Genomic DNA, 16,572 nt, shown 5'->3' on the forward strand with positions numbered 1-16,572 from the left:
TGACTTTTCTCATCAACGAGAACTATGTTGAATTTAGCTGCAGATTGGCTAATGCTTTCAATACTATCAGTTTTCTAAACCATATTGGATTGTATACCGCTCTCCCCACCCAAATCAAGAGGTTTTTTGAAGCGAAGTGATAATGGGTCTTAATTTTAAATCTCTGGAAAACATCCCAAATACTAGCCACTTGGATAGAAAACTGGTCCAACACAAGTTCAGAAAGAGCATGCTACCAGCTAATTTCCTAGGATCATCTCCTAGTGATATCCCAAAGATTTAATACTGTTTCAACCCTGACTGTAGTAAATCACCATATGGCAATGTTTTATTAAAAAACCATTGCAAGTGCTGCATGGAAAATATTTATCAGGCAAACACTAGGAAGAGGTATAGATGGCTAAAAACATGACCAATATTATAGTATCACATATATCTAAAATCATGTTGTATCTAGGGCAATAACCCACATAACATTATCTTTGTTAGACAGTGTTTTACTTTAAGAGCACAAGCAGCACAAATCTGCCCTATTTGTAACTACAGTAATTTTATAAAGCAATTATTCATTGCATAATCTCTTACTGTGGGTTTCACCATACTTCTTTTAATTAAAAAAAAAAAAAAAAAAAAGCAAAGACTTCAGCTTAATGACTTCTGAAATATTTACACGAGATAAATTTCTATAAAGCTGCCTTAATGTATTTTTTCTATTCAGAACAAAAGAAAATACACCATTACTGCAAACTTTAAAACTAATAATTGAAAATTAGAGAGCTCACTAACTTTGATTGTTTCTTCTGTTAGCTGACTTTTCAGCATCTTCAATCCTTGATCTTTCTTGACATTTTGATTTTCCATTTCCTGTTTGTACACATATTTTTATTCAAGAGAACAAAATGTAAATATAGTAACAGCAATTCAACTAATAAAAACTGATACCAAGAATCGGGGGAAAAAAAATATCAGTGTATTTAAAACACAATTGCTTGTATACTGTATTTGTGTACATCGTACTCTGAAGTGAATTTGGTTCTTGATAGGTATCCCTTCATATTCTGCAGCAGCAGGAATTATTAAAAGGAATAAAACATTGCCATAATAGAACATTATTGGGTTTCTACCTAGTGCAGAATAGATGCAATTGTTCTTTATCCAGATCTCTTTCCTTTGATTAGAGCGAGAAGTCTAAGCTGCAAACCAGAGGCATAAACAGAATGCTGATAAAGAAAATAATGAAAGGTCATTTAAGTTTGTACAATGTATCGTAGTAGTAGCTGGGGACTACACTAGATTCAGCCAATTATTCAAACAAGAATTAAGAAGCAAAAACATAAGTATATTTCATTTTCTCCAGTTTTTCCATGTGTTTATCGATATGCTTATCATTATTAGTCACTCGTTTGATTTGCATTTAAAGAAAGTCAAGAGCCAACCCTACCTCTCTGCTTTCTATCAGCAGCCCATCCAATGATTCAATGCGATGCTGTTTATGTATAACATCTTGTTGCAAAATAGATATTATTTTCTCTTGTTCAATGAATTGTTGATGTTTCTTCTCCAGCTGTGTCTGAAGCTGCCCGTAATTAATGGTTTATTATTTTAATAAGCTTTTTCAGAGAATTCGTGCATCTAAATATGTCATTCAGTTCTATTCACCCATCACTTTAAAAATAAAAAGTAAATACATTCCTGCAATCAGCAGTATTGCACAGTCTTAAAAAAAAAAATAAATCAAGAAATCCCATACTTAGTATTTTAAAGCAAGAGGAGAATCAAGAGAACAAGGGCAGGCAGTGTAATTGTCTGTCATCAGCCAAGACAGTAAGACATGCATACATTCTTTAGTAAAAGATGACAAGCTTCTTGATCAGCTAGAAATGGCCATGGTTATATTTCTACTCACATGAAGCAACAGGATTCTTCTCTAAGGCCTCAAAAACCTACCAACAGTTCTCCCTGAACACAGATGCTCACAAGGCTCAGGCTGGCAGAGGTTCAGCAAATGAGAGAGTACTGTTAGAAGTTGTCATGGTTTAACCCCAGTAGGCAAAAGCACTATACTTTTTTTTTTTTTTTTTTTTGGCTAGGTGTTTGGAGCGAAGAACAACAGTATTCTTCCTAAGTCCCTATTTCTCTTCAGTTGAGCAGAAAAGAGGATATGGGTATCTCGGAGGGAAATTACGAGATTGTGTAGTGTTAGATGGAAAGTGAACTAAAATCAGGAAAAGTTGGGAGAAGAGATAAGTTTTTAATACAACTTTTTAATTGGACATCTGCCTCAGAATTACTACAAAGACAAATTAACATAGGAAAAAAGTTACCGAGTATATCAATCATACATACTGGCAAAAAAAGAAGGTCTTACTAGTTCAATCTGTTTCTCCATCTCTTTGTGCTCCTCAAGGTGAACCAACTTTGCTTTTTCAAAAGCAGAAGTTACTTGCTCATGTTCTTCACTGATAGTTGTTTCCAACTCATGAATGCGTCTGGTTTTTCCCTGGGAAACAGCAACAACAAAAAGGACTTAATAAAAATATTTAGCTGTGAAATTAAATAGTGTTTTATTTGATGACCGAGTTCCTAGATTTCATAAAAGAACAACCCAGAAAATACTGGGTTTACACAGCATCTCAAAGGATGTCACACCTATAACATAGATAGAGAATCCCACTAAATGCAGCCACTACACAGAGACAAGGTGTCTGGCAAGGTGGACTACTGCCACAGATTATAGCAACTGGAGCAAGGAACTTCTGACAAAGACAAAAAGAAATTCTGTGTTCACATGGATAGATGGAATCTTTAAAATACAGGTTTTCTTTTGAAAGGGACCGCATAAGTAGCTTCCTTTTTGAGCAGCCTTAGACCACTTCCCAAAACTAAAGAAGTCTGCGTAACAATACCCAGACCAGAATTTACAGTGCTCCAAGTGTTAGACCACCCTCTTCACTTATTACCATTTAGAAGACTCTTTTATTCACAGGTCTATATATATTTCACTGAAACAAATGGCAATGCTACAATTGATTTCAATAGGACCAGATTTTCATTGCACATATCATCACAAGGAAAAAGTAACATGTCCATTAATAACTTACCATGTTCAAAAGCAGGAAAAAAGGGATGTTTTATTTGAAGCAAGATTCAGTTTTTAAAAACTGCACTGTCTAAAAACTGCAGATTGTTTAGCAGAACTGAAAGTCTATCCATTTTGAATACGTGGAATAATACTGTTTTAACTTAAACTTTAATGTCCATTTATGTCTTTTTACATAAATGTAGTTTCTCACTGAGAACACTTTACCATGAGTTCCTGTTCCAACTCAGTATTTCTTGTTGCAGCAGCAGAAAAAGCAATAGTCTTTTCTTCCAACTGTTTCTCAAGCGCAGAAAGTTGAGAAGATTTCTTTGTTACCTGAAATTAAATATGGCACAAAACAGCATGAAGACAACTGTTTTGGGTTTATTCAAGTATTTGTATGTATTTTCTTACCACCAATTCAATTTCAGCTACTACTATTTCCCAGTATTTTTAATTAATTGTTTTTTTAATGATCTATTAAAATTTATTACTTACAGAGAATAATTCAGAACAATTTACCTGAAATTTATCCAATTCATGATCACTATCAGTGCCATATGAGGGAATTAGCTATTACAGATTTACAACATTTATGGCCATTATTAGGATATACTGCAAATCCCAATGTGCTGGAATTCTATAAACAAATTACCACCAGAATGTAAACATAAGCATTTTAACTTACTCAACCAGAGAAGAGCTAGCTGAAGCTTAATTTCTTTCTTTCGTGCCTCTCCGGTAATGATGTTAATCTCTGGCAACTGTACTAACATTTAGTGAGGAAAAATACAACTGTTCCTTCAACACCTATTGCTTAAGATTAGACATTAATTCAACCATACCAAAACAACAAGACTGTGCATATTTTCCACATAACAAATCAAAATAGTAGTAGTAAAGCCCACTAACTATATATCAGCTTTAAAATGAAATTTCTGACAACTAAAAAAAACCAATTTTTCTTAAATAAGCCAGATTTTAAAATTAATATGGCAATTGCAGTTCTTCCATAACTTGTCTTAACTATCTTTGATTACTGAACTAAACAAAAAGTGACGTATTTTTTCAGTGCTGCTAAAAACTTACTTCTCTCTCTAAGCTACTAGTTTTGGAAGCCTTCTTCAATAGGTCTTCCTGTATGATTTGAAACTGACTGGCTCTCTGAGCCATGCTGGTCTTCAAAGACGAATTCACATCATCTGCTTTCGTCAGTTTAGTGCGTAACTCTTCTATCTCTTTCTGGAATCTTTGCCTCTCCTTTTCAAATTGTTTGCTGATAAGTGCCAACTGTTGACATGTTCTCCTCTCTCAAAGTAGGAAAAAAATAAATTTAAGATTAATTATAAAAGAACATACAAACCAGCACTCAAGCAAATAATCATACAAACCAAAGAGAGGAGAAATATAATTTAGTGACAGCATATTGAACTAACACATATCATATTCAGAAACAAGACTGGGGTTTTTTTTCCCCCGTAATCTAACTGAAAACTGTGATTCATGAAAACAAACAACCCTCCCCAAACAAACAAACAAAAACCTGACAAAAAAAAAAAATTAAAAATTGAAGACAGCATCATTATAGGTGTCCTGAAGTCATTTCATGGAGCAGTCCCAACAGTAATCACAGAAACAATTGCAGAAATTCTGCAACAGCAGGATACAGAGAAAAGAATCAAAGAAAATATGGAAACCTTAGCATAACCTGCGCAAAGAAAAAAATACATGGTTCTATTTCAACACAGCTCGTAGCTTGGATATTGCTGAACAAGTAACGTAACTAGCAAAAGGAATAAGAATATTGTGCCTGGAAAACATGACAATTTCCAGAATTCCAAGGTGGCAAAATGCTCCCTGTTCAACCAAACCGTATCTGTTAGCTCAGAGATATATTGAAAAAACACTATAAAAACAACTTAAACACCACCAAAAAAAATCCTGTTCTCTGTATTAATCAGACAGAACTGCACAGCTATTTTGGTAGGCTTACCTCCTTGACTTCTGATCAATTTGACAGGCTCTATTTCCAGGCCACATAACCTGCTATTTTCTTGTCCTTCATTATCATTAGAAAGATGCTCAGCTCCAGTACAGATAGTCAAGTTTGCACAAGGCTTCTGAATTTCTGCTTCTTTCATTGCCAGTTTAATGCTATTATAAAGGAGGAGACAATTATTTAAAGTTCTTTCTACATGCTAGTTCTATACCACCTTATTATCTACCTGTTCTTGCCATAATTCAGTAACCAGAAAGCTATACCTTCGGTCTGCAATCAAAGGTTTATTCGATTCAAAACAAGATTCAGAGAGAGCTTCTTTTGTTGAGGAACTGGGTAGCTGGTGTTTCAAGTGGTGCCATTTAAGCTAAAAGTTAAGGGAAAACCAAGATCAGTGCAAAATTGACTTTTTGTTGCTTCATAGCATGATTAATTCATGTGTTACACTAGCATATAAAGACACATACACTAGGATGTTAAAAGTTTGGATAACTTGATCATTAAAATGATTCTCGTAAGTGCTTGCAAAGCACTGCAGGTTTGTCTCACATTAGCAGAAATTATAGGCATTAAAGTCCTCTGAAACTGAGACCATTCCTTCAGGTATCTTTGTACAGGTACTGAAGCATGAACATTTTTGCTATGAAAAATTAAATAAATGGAGATACTATCGCTAATTCCACTGTTTGAACTTCTTACACATCATGCTTCCTTTCAGATTTCGATGACTGCATTTAATACCATTTTTTCCTCAAGTTACAGAGAGCTTCTGAATATTTCATTCAATTACTAGAATAATCCCAAATTCTTCCAGAAAATGTATTTTCCAAACGGGCCCAAAACCAATTTTTAAGGCTCTTCCAAATAAATGGAAAATCTTCTGTTCTATGGTCAGAACAGCCCAAAACATAATTTTTATTCAAAATTACTGTATTCTCTTCAGCAGAGGTCACTTTGGCCATTCCAAAATCATACAGAAAGCACACTTATCGTACAGAAAGCCTATGTTTGATTTTGTTTTCATTACAGCTACTCACATTCATACTTCAAAAATAACAATACCTGATGCAATCTGTACTCCTGACCCCGTATGTCTCTCTAGCCCTTCCCAACTTCCCAAACCGTTCCTCCATTAACCCTAGTCAGTTCACAACTTTGGGTTTTTTACATGACTCTCCCAGTCACAGTCAGTTCAGTGATAAACTTCACCAATACAAGCTTCACGCTCATAAGCCAGGGTTCATCCTGGTAAACAAAAGTTCATTTACAGCCAGGGAAGGTGTGCCTTCTCTTTCCCAGAAAGAAAAAAAAATTCCTATGAACACCTCTCCTGCTCTAATTTCTCCATTGCTGAGGTTAACACATCAACTCCAGCTGTGTGATGAAATGTGTCTGCTGTATGGGAAATGTCATACTGTCCTACTGAGAAGAATCTCTGCGTCATATAATAGGACATCATCATGTTTTAGAGAATATACATACATCTGAAGAATCAAGACATAGAACAGAGGAACGGAAAATGTAGTTTTAAATGCCTGCTGATTAATCAATTTGAAAGCACCTATCCCTTGTTCTTGCATGAGAAGACAAAAGTAAAATATTTAAATTAAGAAAACATGTCATGCATGCATCTTGAAAACCAAAGATATTTTACTCAGATTATTTCTCAAGAACATCACAGGATTCCCATGCAATGTCAGTTCGAATTGTTTAAGAGACACAATACAATTTTTAAGGATGTATCAGTTACTGTACCTCTTCAGATGTACTTAGACACAACTGGGAAATAATGGTTTCTAGTATGTTGAGCTCTTCCCTTGAGTCTTCAATTTCTTGATGGTATAATTTCAAGCAGTTATGTTGCTGTGCAGTAAGTGCTCTCAGCTCTGCATTTTCACTTATTAGAGCATTTTTCTCTTTAAGCACTATTTCTTTTTCACCAAGTTCATTCTCAAGCTCAATGATCTTCTGATCAGACCGAGTCAGCATTGATACCACGTCAGTGTTCTTTGCCTCTAGAGTCTTAATTTTTTCTTTTGTGCTATGATTCTCTTCCTTTAATTGCCTAAAAAAGTATATCCATTTAAAAGGTATAACTCAACATAGAAGATTTTCATTATTAAAATTACTAGAAGGAGACACCATAACTACACTGTTTTACTAGTTTCATCCCTCTCAAAATCTAGGATTAGGTCTATACAAAGGACAGAAAAGTTTTCACTGCTTTACTAAGCTTTCACTGTTCCTAAGGACCAAGATGCAAACTGCTATCAGCAAACAAATGGAGAGAATAAACTACTGCTCATTCTTAAGCAACTTAATAAAGTTTTAAGCATTATCAGGAGAGTCACTGGTAGGTAATAGATGAAGGTGCCTTTAACTGTGCTGAAGCCAAGGAAATTTAAGAACAAGATAAAATAATGACACCTAAAATCACAATGGATGAAGATAAAGTACTAAGACTGAGCTAGTCTAGCATTCTGCTACTAACAAGAGAGGAAGGGGTCCTATTTCTTCTCTCCCCTCATATCTGACTGCACAGCGAGCTAACTGTATTTTTAGTCCATCACAAATTATTTACTTTTTTAGGTACCTGTTGATTTAGTAAACTGAATTAGCTTAGCAAAGGTCCTGATGAATGCCAAACCCAGTGCAAGTCAGCAGACAAAAGAGGGCAGTCTAGAGGAAAGACACCCATCATCAGCAGAGAGCTATTAAACAGGCTCAAGCTAGTGTAAGGGTGCTCAGACACTGCCCACCCTTGCCAAAATGGTCTAAAGAACAATTGTTAAGACAGGAATGTGAGTCTGGACAGCGCATGTGAATGGGATACCCAAAACTGTCTGAGGTGGTGTTTGTCCAAACCTAATAATGCTAAAGATAACTAGCTGATGGTTGTCTTCCCTCATTGAAGTAATGAGGGAATTACCAAAAGACTTCTGAAACAAAGAGGGGGTTCAGCTTGAAAAGAAACATACAAGGAGCATAAAAATTTGTAACAGTGGGAAAAGACCTTGGAGTGGGGACAGAGTAGCAGTCCAAACCTGGTCTGACACTTCCAGCAGTTGCAGTCAGTATCACAACCTCTGTTCAGGCCTGAGCACAGCCTCCCCAGCGGATGCCAAGAGTATCCTTCATCCTAGCTAGGGACTGACAATATGGTGTGCAACAAGTAGGGACTCACACCTGGCAGTGTAAGTGAACTAATAGGGTGCTTTCTCATTGGCATGTACATTAGCAGACTGCAGGCAGCAGAACGGGTATATAGAAAGCCAGAGTACCCACATCTCCCAAAGAAGCAGTGTGCGGGCAAGGGAACCTATGCTCCCAGAAGGCTTGGTGGGGTGTTGCGTGTTACTGTGAGTATGTGGCAGTGCGTGCGATTAGAACTTTCAAGGATTAGTTACAGAAAAGCATTTAGAAATTTGTAAGTATATGCTAACATTTTTTACCTGTTTAGCATTATGGTTTGTCTGTTGTACTGCCAATACTGATCCTAAGTGTTCACTGATGCTGGTCGTGATTTGGTTTGAACTATGCAAATTGAGCAGCATGTTCAGAGTGCCAGTTGTAACATGCAATTTCTTCTCAAATAAATGTACAGAAATTTTTAAAAGCCTTTGCATTACCTTAATTGCTCTTCTAGGATGTTTAGATCCTTTCTGTAGCTGACACACTTTTCATTCATCTTCTCTTTTTCTTTTTCACAATTAATTAAACGTTTTCCCAAGACTACTTCTTCAGCTTTAACCTTAAAAAGCAATTTTTTTCATTACTGTACAACAATAATCTAAGCTTCCATGGCCAACAGGCTTTTTTAAAAGAATACTATAAACACTTTGCTCTTTCTTTTTTTCTTTCAGGTAAGCCTATAGAAAGTTCTATTCCTCACTGTTGTAAAGAAAAAGAGAGGGGCAAAGAAGTTTTCTTTTTTTTCTGTCATTTAGGAAAAAAGTAATGTTATTTTGTTTTAATATTTTAGGGCATATTTGTGGTTGGCAATCTACTTCCATAAGGAAAGAAGTATAATAAAATAAAAATTCTCTGTAAGACCTTACTGCCTCAGGCTTGTATTTTCTCCTTCAACAAGGCAGGAAGCATTAACAATTTTGACCACTGGAACTTTGGGAGATTACTTCATTTTCATCTTAGCTTTTCTCTAGCTCATGTTTCATTGAGCAGGTTATACAGATGGAGTCAACAGAGTTCTTCTAAAAGTATCACATACTTTTAAAACATAAAATTCCCAGCTGGCAAGTAAGAGACAAAAAAAACCCACCAGCAGTATTAAGATACCTCAATGACATAGACCGTCCAGACTGCGTGAAGACAATTTAAAACTGGGTAACTGAAGTTATCACCACAAACAGTTGCTTACCCTGTCCCACCTCGCTTAAGACTTTGCCACTGACAAGCAGAAACAATTGACCCACTGGTGAACCTGTTGCTGTTTGCTGCCCAGCTAATTGGAAGAAACAAAATCCTAATAGCATGGCAAAAACAAGTGAAGAAAAAACTCCTACCTTTTCTAATTTTTCAGTTATTTTCTCTTTATACTTTTTGAAAGCTCTTGTCAGCTCCTCCACATTCAACAAAGCTTCATTTCTTTGCTGTTCTGCTCTGCAAAGAAGCATACCAATTTTAAAAACCACAAATTTCAGTCATTATGTAACTATCTCCTCCAGTTACTAAGAACAGCCACCAAATTAACTGCTCCAGGTAACTATATTTCTTCTTCCAACTTTCCAAGCCTTAAATAAAAAAAGTTTCACAAGGCATGAATTAATTTTAAATATCATCTTTGCATATTAACATAAACAAAACTCCAATAAGACTAAGAATGTAAAAATAAACACTTTTGATTCCCCTTCAAAAAGAGTTTGATTCAAATCATCCTCCTGTCCCTACCAGTAAAAGCCCATTTTAGGGACTGGGATAGCATGCATGATAAGGAAGCAGAAGATAGGGGTGCTCCTTAAAATTCCAACTGCTTAAGGGAAACTAGAAAAGATTTTAATACTGAAAGGAGCTCTCATGATGGAATTATGCAAGACTGGTGGGAACTGATCAAACGATAAGTTATTTGTGGGATACCAGAGAGATGGAATCAATAATAGTAAAGGAAGCTGAGACTGGGATGATATGAGGTGAGCAACTGTTCAAAGCAGGAGCCCAGACCGCCTACTGTTTTGGTCTATTACTCCTCACCCCTGCCCCTCTCTTACTTTCCCCTGTCATTACTCACGAGGGAAGAAGTTGGAACAGTAACCTCCTGACAGCTGAGGTATGCAGTCTGTTCAGGACACCTAACACAGGCACACAAGAATTACTGCTGCTCAATACCATTTGTTTCTCTCTCTTCCACTAAGAGAACTGTGGGGAAGGGGCAAGTGCCTCATCTAAGTACAGCCAACCCTCCGATCAGTGTTTCTCAGCCTGAGGACCACTGCCCATTTGGAGATGGCAAAAGTATTCAGAGAAGGGGATAAAGGGATTTCAGTATAACAAACAAAATAGTGTTAGCCTAAAGCACTTCAGTTTGCTTGGCCAAAGAATAGTAAGTGGTTGTAATTACTGATTAAAAGGCAAACCATAATAATTGTTAATACTAACCATAACACCGTCTGTTGCCTTTAACACCTGGCATAAGCTCAGCTTTTCTAAAGTACCAAAATGTTCACATTTGCAACTGGTAACTAAGTACAGCTAGCTCCAAGCCCTGAATGAAGAGTGAACATCAATCAACACATTTCTTCAGAGTAGCACAAGCCCCACAGTATTTCCATTTTTCTAGCTATAGGAAGGTTAAAGCTAATTTCATGGGTAGGTAGACAAGCCAAACAAAAGATCTGCATTCAAAAGGCAGTGCTAGGTTAACAGTTGGACTCGATCTTAAAGGTCTTTTCAACCTAAACAATTCTATGATTCTAATAAAAGCTTTCACAAGTCATTAATTCAGTTAATGTTTGCCTCAGGTAATGCAGTTAAATTAATTGGGCAGGTAGGAATCTTTTTATTTATTCCTCTCATTTCTTTAAAATTACATTTTGGAGGTAATAGGATTGTATACGGTAACTTCCAATAGTCAAAAGGACCCTCCCCATAGCCACACAACCACTAGGTTAAAGGAGGCAATAGGAAAGGGAAACAGGGATTGGGATGGAATTACAGCACCCTTTTCAATAGTACCATATAGACGGGTAAGATTAAGGATAATATAGAAGTGTTCTCTCAATTAAGTTGTGCTTCTACCACTTTCCTCACACAAACTCCAAAAATACAGCATTTGGTACTGTTAAATACTGAGTGCTGAGCATATGCTGTAGGTTCTTGCAAAACAAAGTTAAAAAAAAAAAAATTCAGGAAAAATATAGTGTAGATACATTTCAGCTCTCCACTGCAGTACATCTATTCTGAAAGGAAAAAACAGGTGATAAACTGCTTACTGGTGTATGATATCAGCCTGCAACTATCAACAAATTTCAAGATTTAAAAACCACCTATTTAAATAGTAATTATCTTCACAAAGAATTTCCCCATTTATTTAAAAATATCCATAAAGCAGAGAAATAATTTGATTCCACGAAGTCAATATCTGCCAATGGAAATAAACGCTTACACACTACTGTTCTGTATTCTATTTATTAAAATTACTTAGCTACCTCTTTCCTTGCTTGCTTCGTTCAATTAACTCCATTTTCAGATTTTTATAGTCCTTTTTATATCTTTGCAGCATATTTTCTCTTTCCATTCCTGTCTTCTGGCTTTGATCTAGTTTATCTTCTGCATCTCTGGCAAATAAACAAAGCATAATTAAAAATTAGGAACTTTTTTGTAAAGAAACTAGATTTTTGTTGTTGTTCTCTGCATATGAGATTTGAGAAGCGCTAATCAAACACGCTGCAACTCTCAAAACTAGGTTTGGAACACCCATAGTCTCTAGACTCCCCAGGAGTGTATCTGCGGTCTGGAGTGGTGTCCAAACCTCATCAATAGGCATCAGATGTCACGACTGCCAAGGACCCAAATGGCTGACTTTGTGTCATGAGATCTGAATGTAGAAATCACCGTTTTTCTGGCAATAGGTATGACTGGTCAGGATACACACATAGGAAACAATGCTAAAACATAAATTAAATATAAGTACTTTAACTTGTTTTGTGAAGGCATTAATTGAATATTATATAGCATGAGGTTGTAAGATAAACTGATAGCCAGGTATGTCTTCCTGACAGCCTCTGGACACTGTTTACACTAGCTTTATTTGGCTATTTGCCTTTATTAATATATTCATGAAGAAAGGATCCTTTACCCTACATGCTGCACAATCATGTTTGAAAATATGTATGCTTGTTTACTACAGAAGATATGCAGTCATGTAGCATACAATCACCCTAGTCAGTTATAAGGGTACATTCACATTTAGTGTACATTATAAACTGGTTTATTTTACCAGCCTTTCTTGTTTTTGTCTCTATTTCTTGAAGTACATTCCCCATATATAAGATATCAGTACAAAATAAAACACCTCCCTCCTCCTATATATGGCTCCGAAATGAAAGTTTCAAGCCCCAGATTACATGACCCACCCAGTACCAGTTATTATGTCATCCTGAAAAAGAGATTGGACTAGCAAGCAGACCACAATAAAATGTTGATTTAGAAGTACACTTACTACCTCAGAATTTTATCTTGAGCTGAAACTTCTGCTTCCAAGTTTACAATCTGTTCTTTTAACTTTGGAATGCTGACTAAGTGTGTACCTAAAGTTGATTCAAGATAACAAATCTGAAATACAAACATATTTGGGGTTTCATTAACACTTGAATATATACCTCCAGGTGAGACGCATAGGAACAATCTGCTTACTGAATGTCATGGTGCTCTTAACCTTACTGTAGAAGATGCTTGTTCATCTACACAAAGTGACCTCCAATTTTCTGCTCATTTAACATCACTCAAGTTTCCTAGCACCACTCCAGTGTGATACACTGTCTAGCAGAGTGATTTCTTTATATGTTGATCTTGTCTCTTGCTTTTCCCCAAAAGTTTATGTTCCTCTAGTTCTTTCCATGCCAGACAGACAAACATTTTGTTTATCTACTTATTTGTACTGTCTGGGAGATAACATTTCTCAAATAAAAAGCATTAAGCATAGCTATGTTTTATTAATGTTACATATAAACCAAATATTATATAACTGAACCCAAAAAAACTGTACATACAAGCGTATATTAAATCAGTAATGATTCGATACAATATTTCCTTCTAACTCACCTTCACTTTTTCAAAATAACATTAGTCCAACCTGAAAGGTCAACATCTTTCATTTCCTAGACAAATGACTACTGTGCCATTATTATTCACATTAATCCTAATGTAGCTCAGACACATGAACATACAGTACTAAATACATTACTGAGCTATTTTCTTACATAATGTGTTCTTCATTCTGTGACTTACTGGCTTTAGATTGAACTTGGGAACATCAATAGAAAGAATTTATAATTAATATAGTTGTTTTACTCATGAAGAAAGATTCCAAAGTATTCTGTTCCAAAATTAATGCTGAATATTATGAAGAAATAGAATATTAAGTTTAAATACTAAATTTAGATAGATTAAGAAAAGACAAAAAAAGAGCATGTTCTGCTTGGAATTACACGCTCAAAAGTCATGATCACTGGGGCATTTGGGGCTTGGTGGTTTTGGTGTTTCTTTTGATGAATACACTGAAGATACATACTCTTGTTTTTGACTGCATCAATTCAAAGTTCATTGTTTCCACTCTGTTCTTTAGGTAGTGGTTCTGAGAAGCCAAAGATGCATTTTGCTCATGAAGGGCATCCAGCTGCTCCTTTAGACGTTCATTTTCTTCCACAGTTTTATCAGAAGTTGTGGATACCGAGTAAGACTAGACATAAAAAAAGTTTATATATATATACACACACACACACACATGCACTTATATATGCATATGTAAGCAATATATACATCAATGGAAACTCTGCAGAACAAATGTATTTCAATCATATTATGTTTAAGAATGCTCTGCGATATAATTGCCCAATGCTAGAGCGTATCAACTCCAAGCCCTACAAGCAAAAAAATATTCATAAACATAACAAGAGAACACAAAAGTAATAAAAATGAGTAATGAAGTACAATATTTACTTTGGATTTTCTTTGAAAATCCTGGCAAGATGTTTTACCAGCATTCTTCTTACAGTTGGAAAAGCCTTGATAGTTGCAATTAGGTTGAACAAGATCCTCCAGAGTGAAGTCTACAGCCTCATTGAAGCAGTAGCCATAACGGTCACTTGTACTAGTGCTAGGAGGGAGAATAAAAAGTTGCTACACCATTTTTCTTTATGATTTTTAAATTGCTCATAAAGAGTATTCAAAAGAAAAGCACAAAAGGAGCTACTTGCAATAATCCATTACACTGAATAAGACAGATTTAGACTACAAGAGACAGGCTGTTCTCATTCCCAAACACACTCATACCTAGAAAGCTCTTCCTCTACAGTTTGTAGGTTTTTTTCAGTTCTCCTCAGCTGATTCCGTAATGACTGTAAATTTCCAAGCAGGTCATCATCAGCACTTTTAGAGCAAGTCCACATATTGTATTCCATTGGTACCAACGCATATGGCTAATATAATATTTAATATTAAAACACTGTTAAATGTATGTGAATACTATTTGCAAAGATACTCTTAAAAATACAGAAATAAGGCAAATAGAAGAAAAGGAAAGGAGAAAAAAAAAAAAACAGAAAAATACAAAAAAGGAAATACTGAATTTCCAAATGTACATTTCGCACATTACCTCTTCCTACATTCACTAGATAAAAATTACTCCGTACAAACTGTCTTTCTTGAGAAAAGGAGTTCTGTATGTATTCATGAAGTACGAGAAGCTTCATGAATTGGCACTGACAAAAACTGGAAAAATCGGCTCTACACTAATTGCCAAAAATCTCTTGTACAAACCATCTCAGTTACTTTAGAAGTCCCATGCAACTGGCAGGGTGCCTAAAAGGTAACGGGGTGTACACGACGAATACACAAAACTTACCTCGCTGTCCAATGACCAGCGAAATTAAAAAACATCAGAGCAGCGAGGACGCGACAGCGCAGAGGAGGCGAGCTGCTAAGCTTGGGGGGGGGAGGGGGGCAGCCTTCACCACAGCAAATAAGCCTTTCCAGATCGGGTCTGAGATATTTTGATGGGGAAACGGTCAGACAATTCAAAGAAACCAACGGTGCCGGGCGAGGCGCTGCCGCCGCCCGCCCTTCTCCAGGGTCTCCCGCCCTCTCTCCACGAGGGTCCCTCCGGAGCCGGCCGGCCACCCAGCCCGGCCGCGATCCCTCCTCCGCCTTCGCGCCGCTGCGCCCGCCCCTAGCCACGGCGGCCTCCCGGGCGGCCGGCGCGTTCCCGCCGCGGGAACCAGAGCCAGCGCGGCGGCCCGGCTTAGTGACGGCGGCAGCCGCCGCTCCTGTGGAGCGCCCGGCGGCGGAGGGCCGGCGCCGCGAGGAGCCGGAGCGATGGGGCCCAGGCGAGCCGAGAGCTGGCGGTATCGGGCGCTCGCCCGTCTCAGCGCTCTCCGACCGACGGCCCACAGCCGCCAGCCAGCCGCCCGCCCCGAGGAGAAGGGGGAGATGGAAAGGGGCTATCCCTCGGCCCTGAGGAGACCCGTGTCGGCAACAGCGCCGCCTCGGAGCCGCCCCCAAGCGCCGCAGGAGTCCCCCAGGCCGGCCCTTACCCCACTTCAAACAGCGCGGGCCATGGGAGACGAGGCCCGCCTTCTCCGCGAGGCCCCGAGGGCGCATGCGCGGCGCGGCCCTCCCCTTCCCGTTGCGCGCTACCGCGCCCGTACCTGGGAGGGGGCAGCGCCTCCCGAACAAGTGGTACACCCGACCCACCGCGTCTCTCTGCCGCGGTGCACTGTGGGCGGGCGGAAAGCTTGTGCTGCGGTGGCCGCGATTGGGGGAGCGGAGCGAGGGGCGGGGCCGGTCCCGCCCACGCCCCTGGGGGTCGGCCCCGCCCCTCGCTCGCTCCGTCCGCGACGGCGGCTGGGCTCCGCGGACGGGGGGCGCCGCTGGCATGGGGCCGTTGCCGTGGCCCCGGCCCCGACCGCTGCTGCTGCTGCTGCCGCTCGGGTGCTTCGCGCTGCTCCTGCCGCCGCCCGCCGCCACCGAGTTCAGCCCCTCCCTGGACAGCGACTTCACCTTCACGCTTCCCGCCGGCCGCAAGGAGTGCTTCTACCAGCCCATGCGCAAGGAGGCCTCGCTGGAGCTCGAGTACCAGGTCGGGCGGGCGGGGCGGGGCGGGGCCGGCCGGGGTCGCCGCGGCAGGGCGACGGGCCTCCCCGCGGGGTGGTCCTGAAGGGAACCGGGCCGTCCCGCATCCTGCCGCGACGGCGTCGCTGCCGGTTCCCTCTTACACGGGCGAGGCTCCGCCAGCGGCGGCAGCTCCTCCGCGCCTTCC

General features: G+C 39.0%; 2 protein-coding genes across 8 annotated transcripts in view; one reads left to right on the forward strand and one right to left on the reverse strand.

Moving 5' to 3' along the window:
* CCDC18 (coiled-coil domain containing 18) overlaps positions 1-16,072 on the reverse strand; it is a 28,626-nt gene extending 12,554 nt beyond the window's left edge. For 3 of the 6 annotated variants that reach the window (XR_012652056.1, XM_075038987.1, XM_075038985.1), the window contains exons 1-16: positions 15,962-16,072; positions 14,589-14,734; positions 14,256-14,412; positions 13,828-13,995; positions 12,760-12,869; positions 11,744-11,872; positions 9,605-9,701; positions 8,711-8,832; positions 6,837-7,146; positions 5,345-5,448; positions 5,076-5,236; positions 4,172-4,392; positions 3,308-3,418; positions 2,369-2,500; positions 1,442-1,576; positions 787-864 (exon numbers count right to left, since the gene is read on the reverse strand). Coding sequence is in view for 5 of the 6 variants with exons in the window: in XM_075038987.1 (XP_074895088.1) it covers positions 787-864; positions 1,442-1,576; positions 2,369-2,500; positions 3,308-3,418; positions 4,172-4,392; positions 5,076-5,236; positions 5,345-5,448; positions 6,837-7,146; positions 8,711-8,832; positions 9,605-9,701; positions 11,744-11,872; positions 12,760-12,869; positions 13,828-13,995; positions 14,256-14,412; positions 14,589-14,716 (2,163 nt within the window). In the remaining variant the exon portion in view is untranslated. Of the gene's footprint in view, positions 1-786; positions 865-1,441; positions 1,577-2,368; positions 2,501-3,307; positions 3,419-4,171; positions 4,393-5,075; positions 5,237-5,344; positions 5,449-6,836; positions 7,147-8,710; positions 8,833-9,604; positions 9,702-11,743; positions 11,873-12,759; positions 12,870-13,827; positions 13,996-14,255; positions 14,413-14,588; positions 14,735-15,847; positions 15,905-15,961 lie in introns of those variants that run through there. The other 3 variants (XM_075038986.1, XM_075038988.1, XM_075038989.1) reach the window with 3 other exon arrangements.
* Positions 16,073-16,109: 37 nt separating this feature from the next.
* The window catches only part of TMED5 (transmembrane p24 trafficking protein 5), a 28,596-nt gene continuing 28,133 nt past the window's right edge, over positions 16,110-16,572 (forward strand). Inside the window, exon 1 of one of the 2 annotated variants that reach the window (XM_075038999.1) lies at positions 16,110-16,392. In XM_075038999.1, coding sequence (XP_074895100.1) covers positions 16,189-16,392 — 204 coding nt within the window. In that variant the 5' untranslated portion in view covers positions 16,110-16,188. The remainder of the gene's footprint in view (positions 16,393-16,572) is intronic. The other variant, XM_075038998.1, reaches the window with a different exon arrangement.

Source organism: Buteo buteo, chromosome 10 (assembly GCF_964188355.1).
Source record: "Buteo buteo chromosome 10, bButBut1.hap1.1, whole genome shotgun sequence".
NCBI classification, from domain to species: domain Eukaryota; kingdom Metazoa; phylum Chordata; class Aves; order Accipitriformes; family Accipitridae; genus Buteo; species Buteo buteo.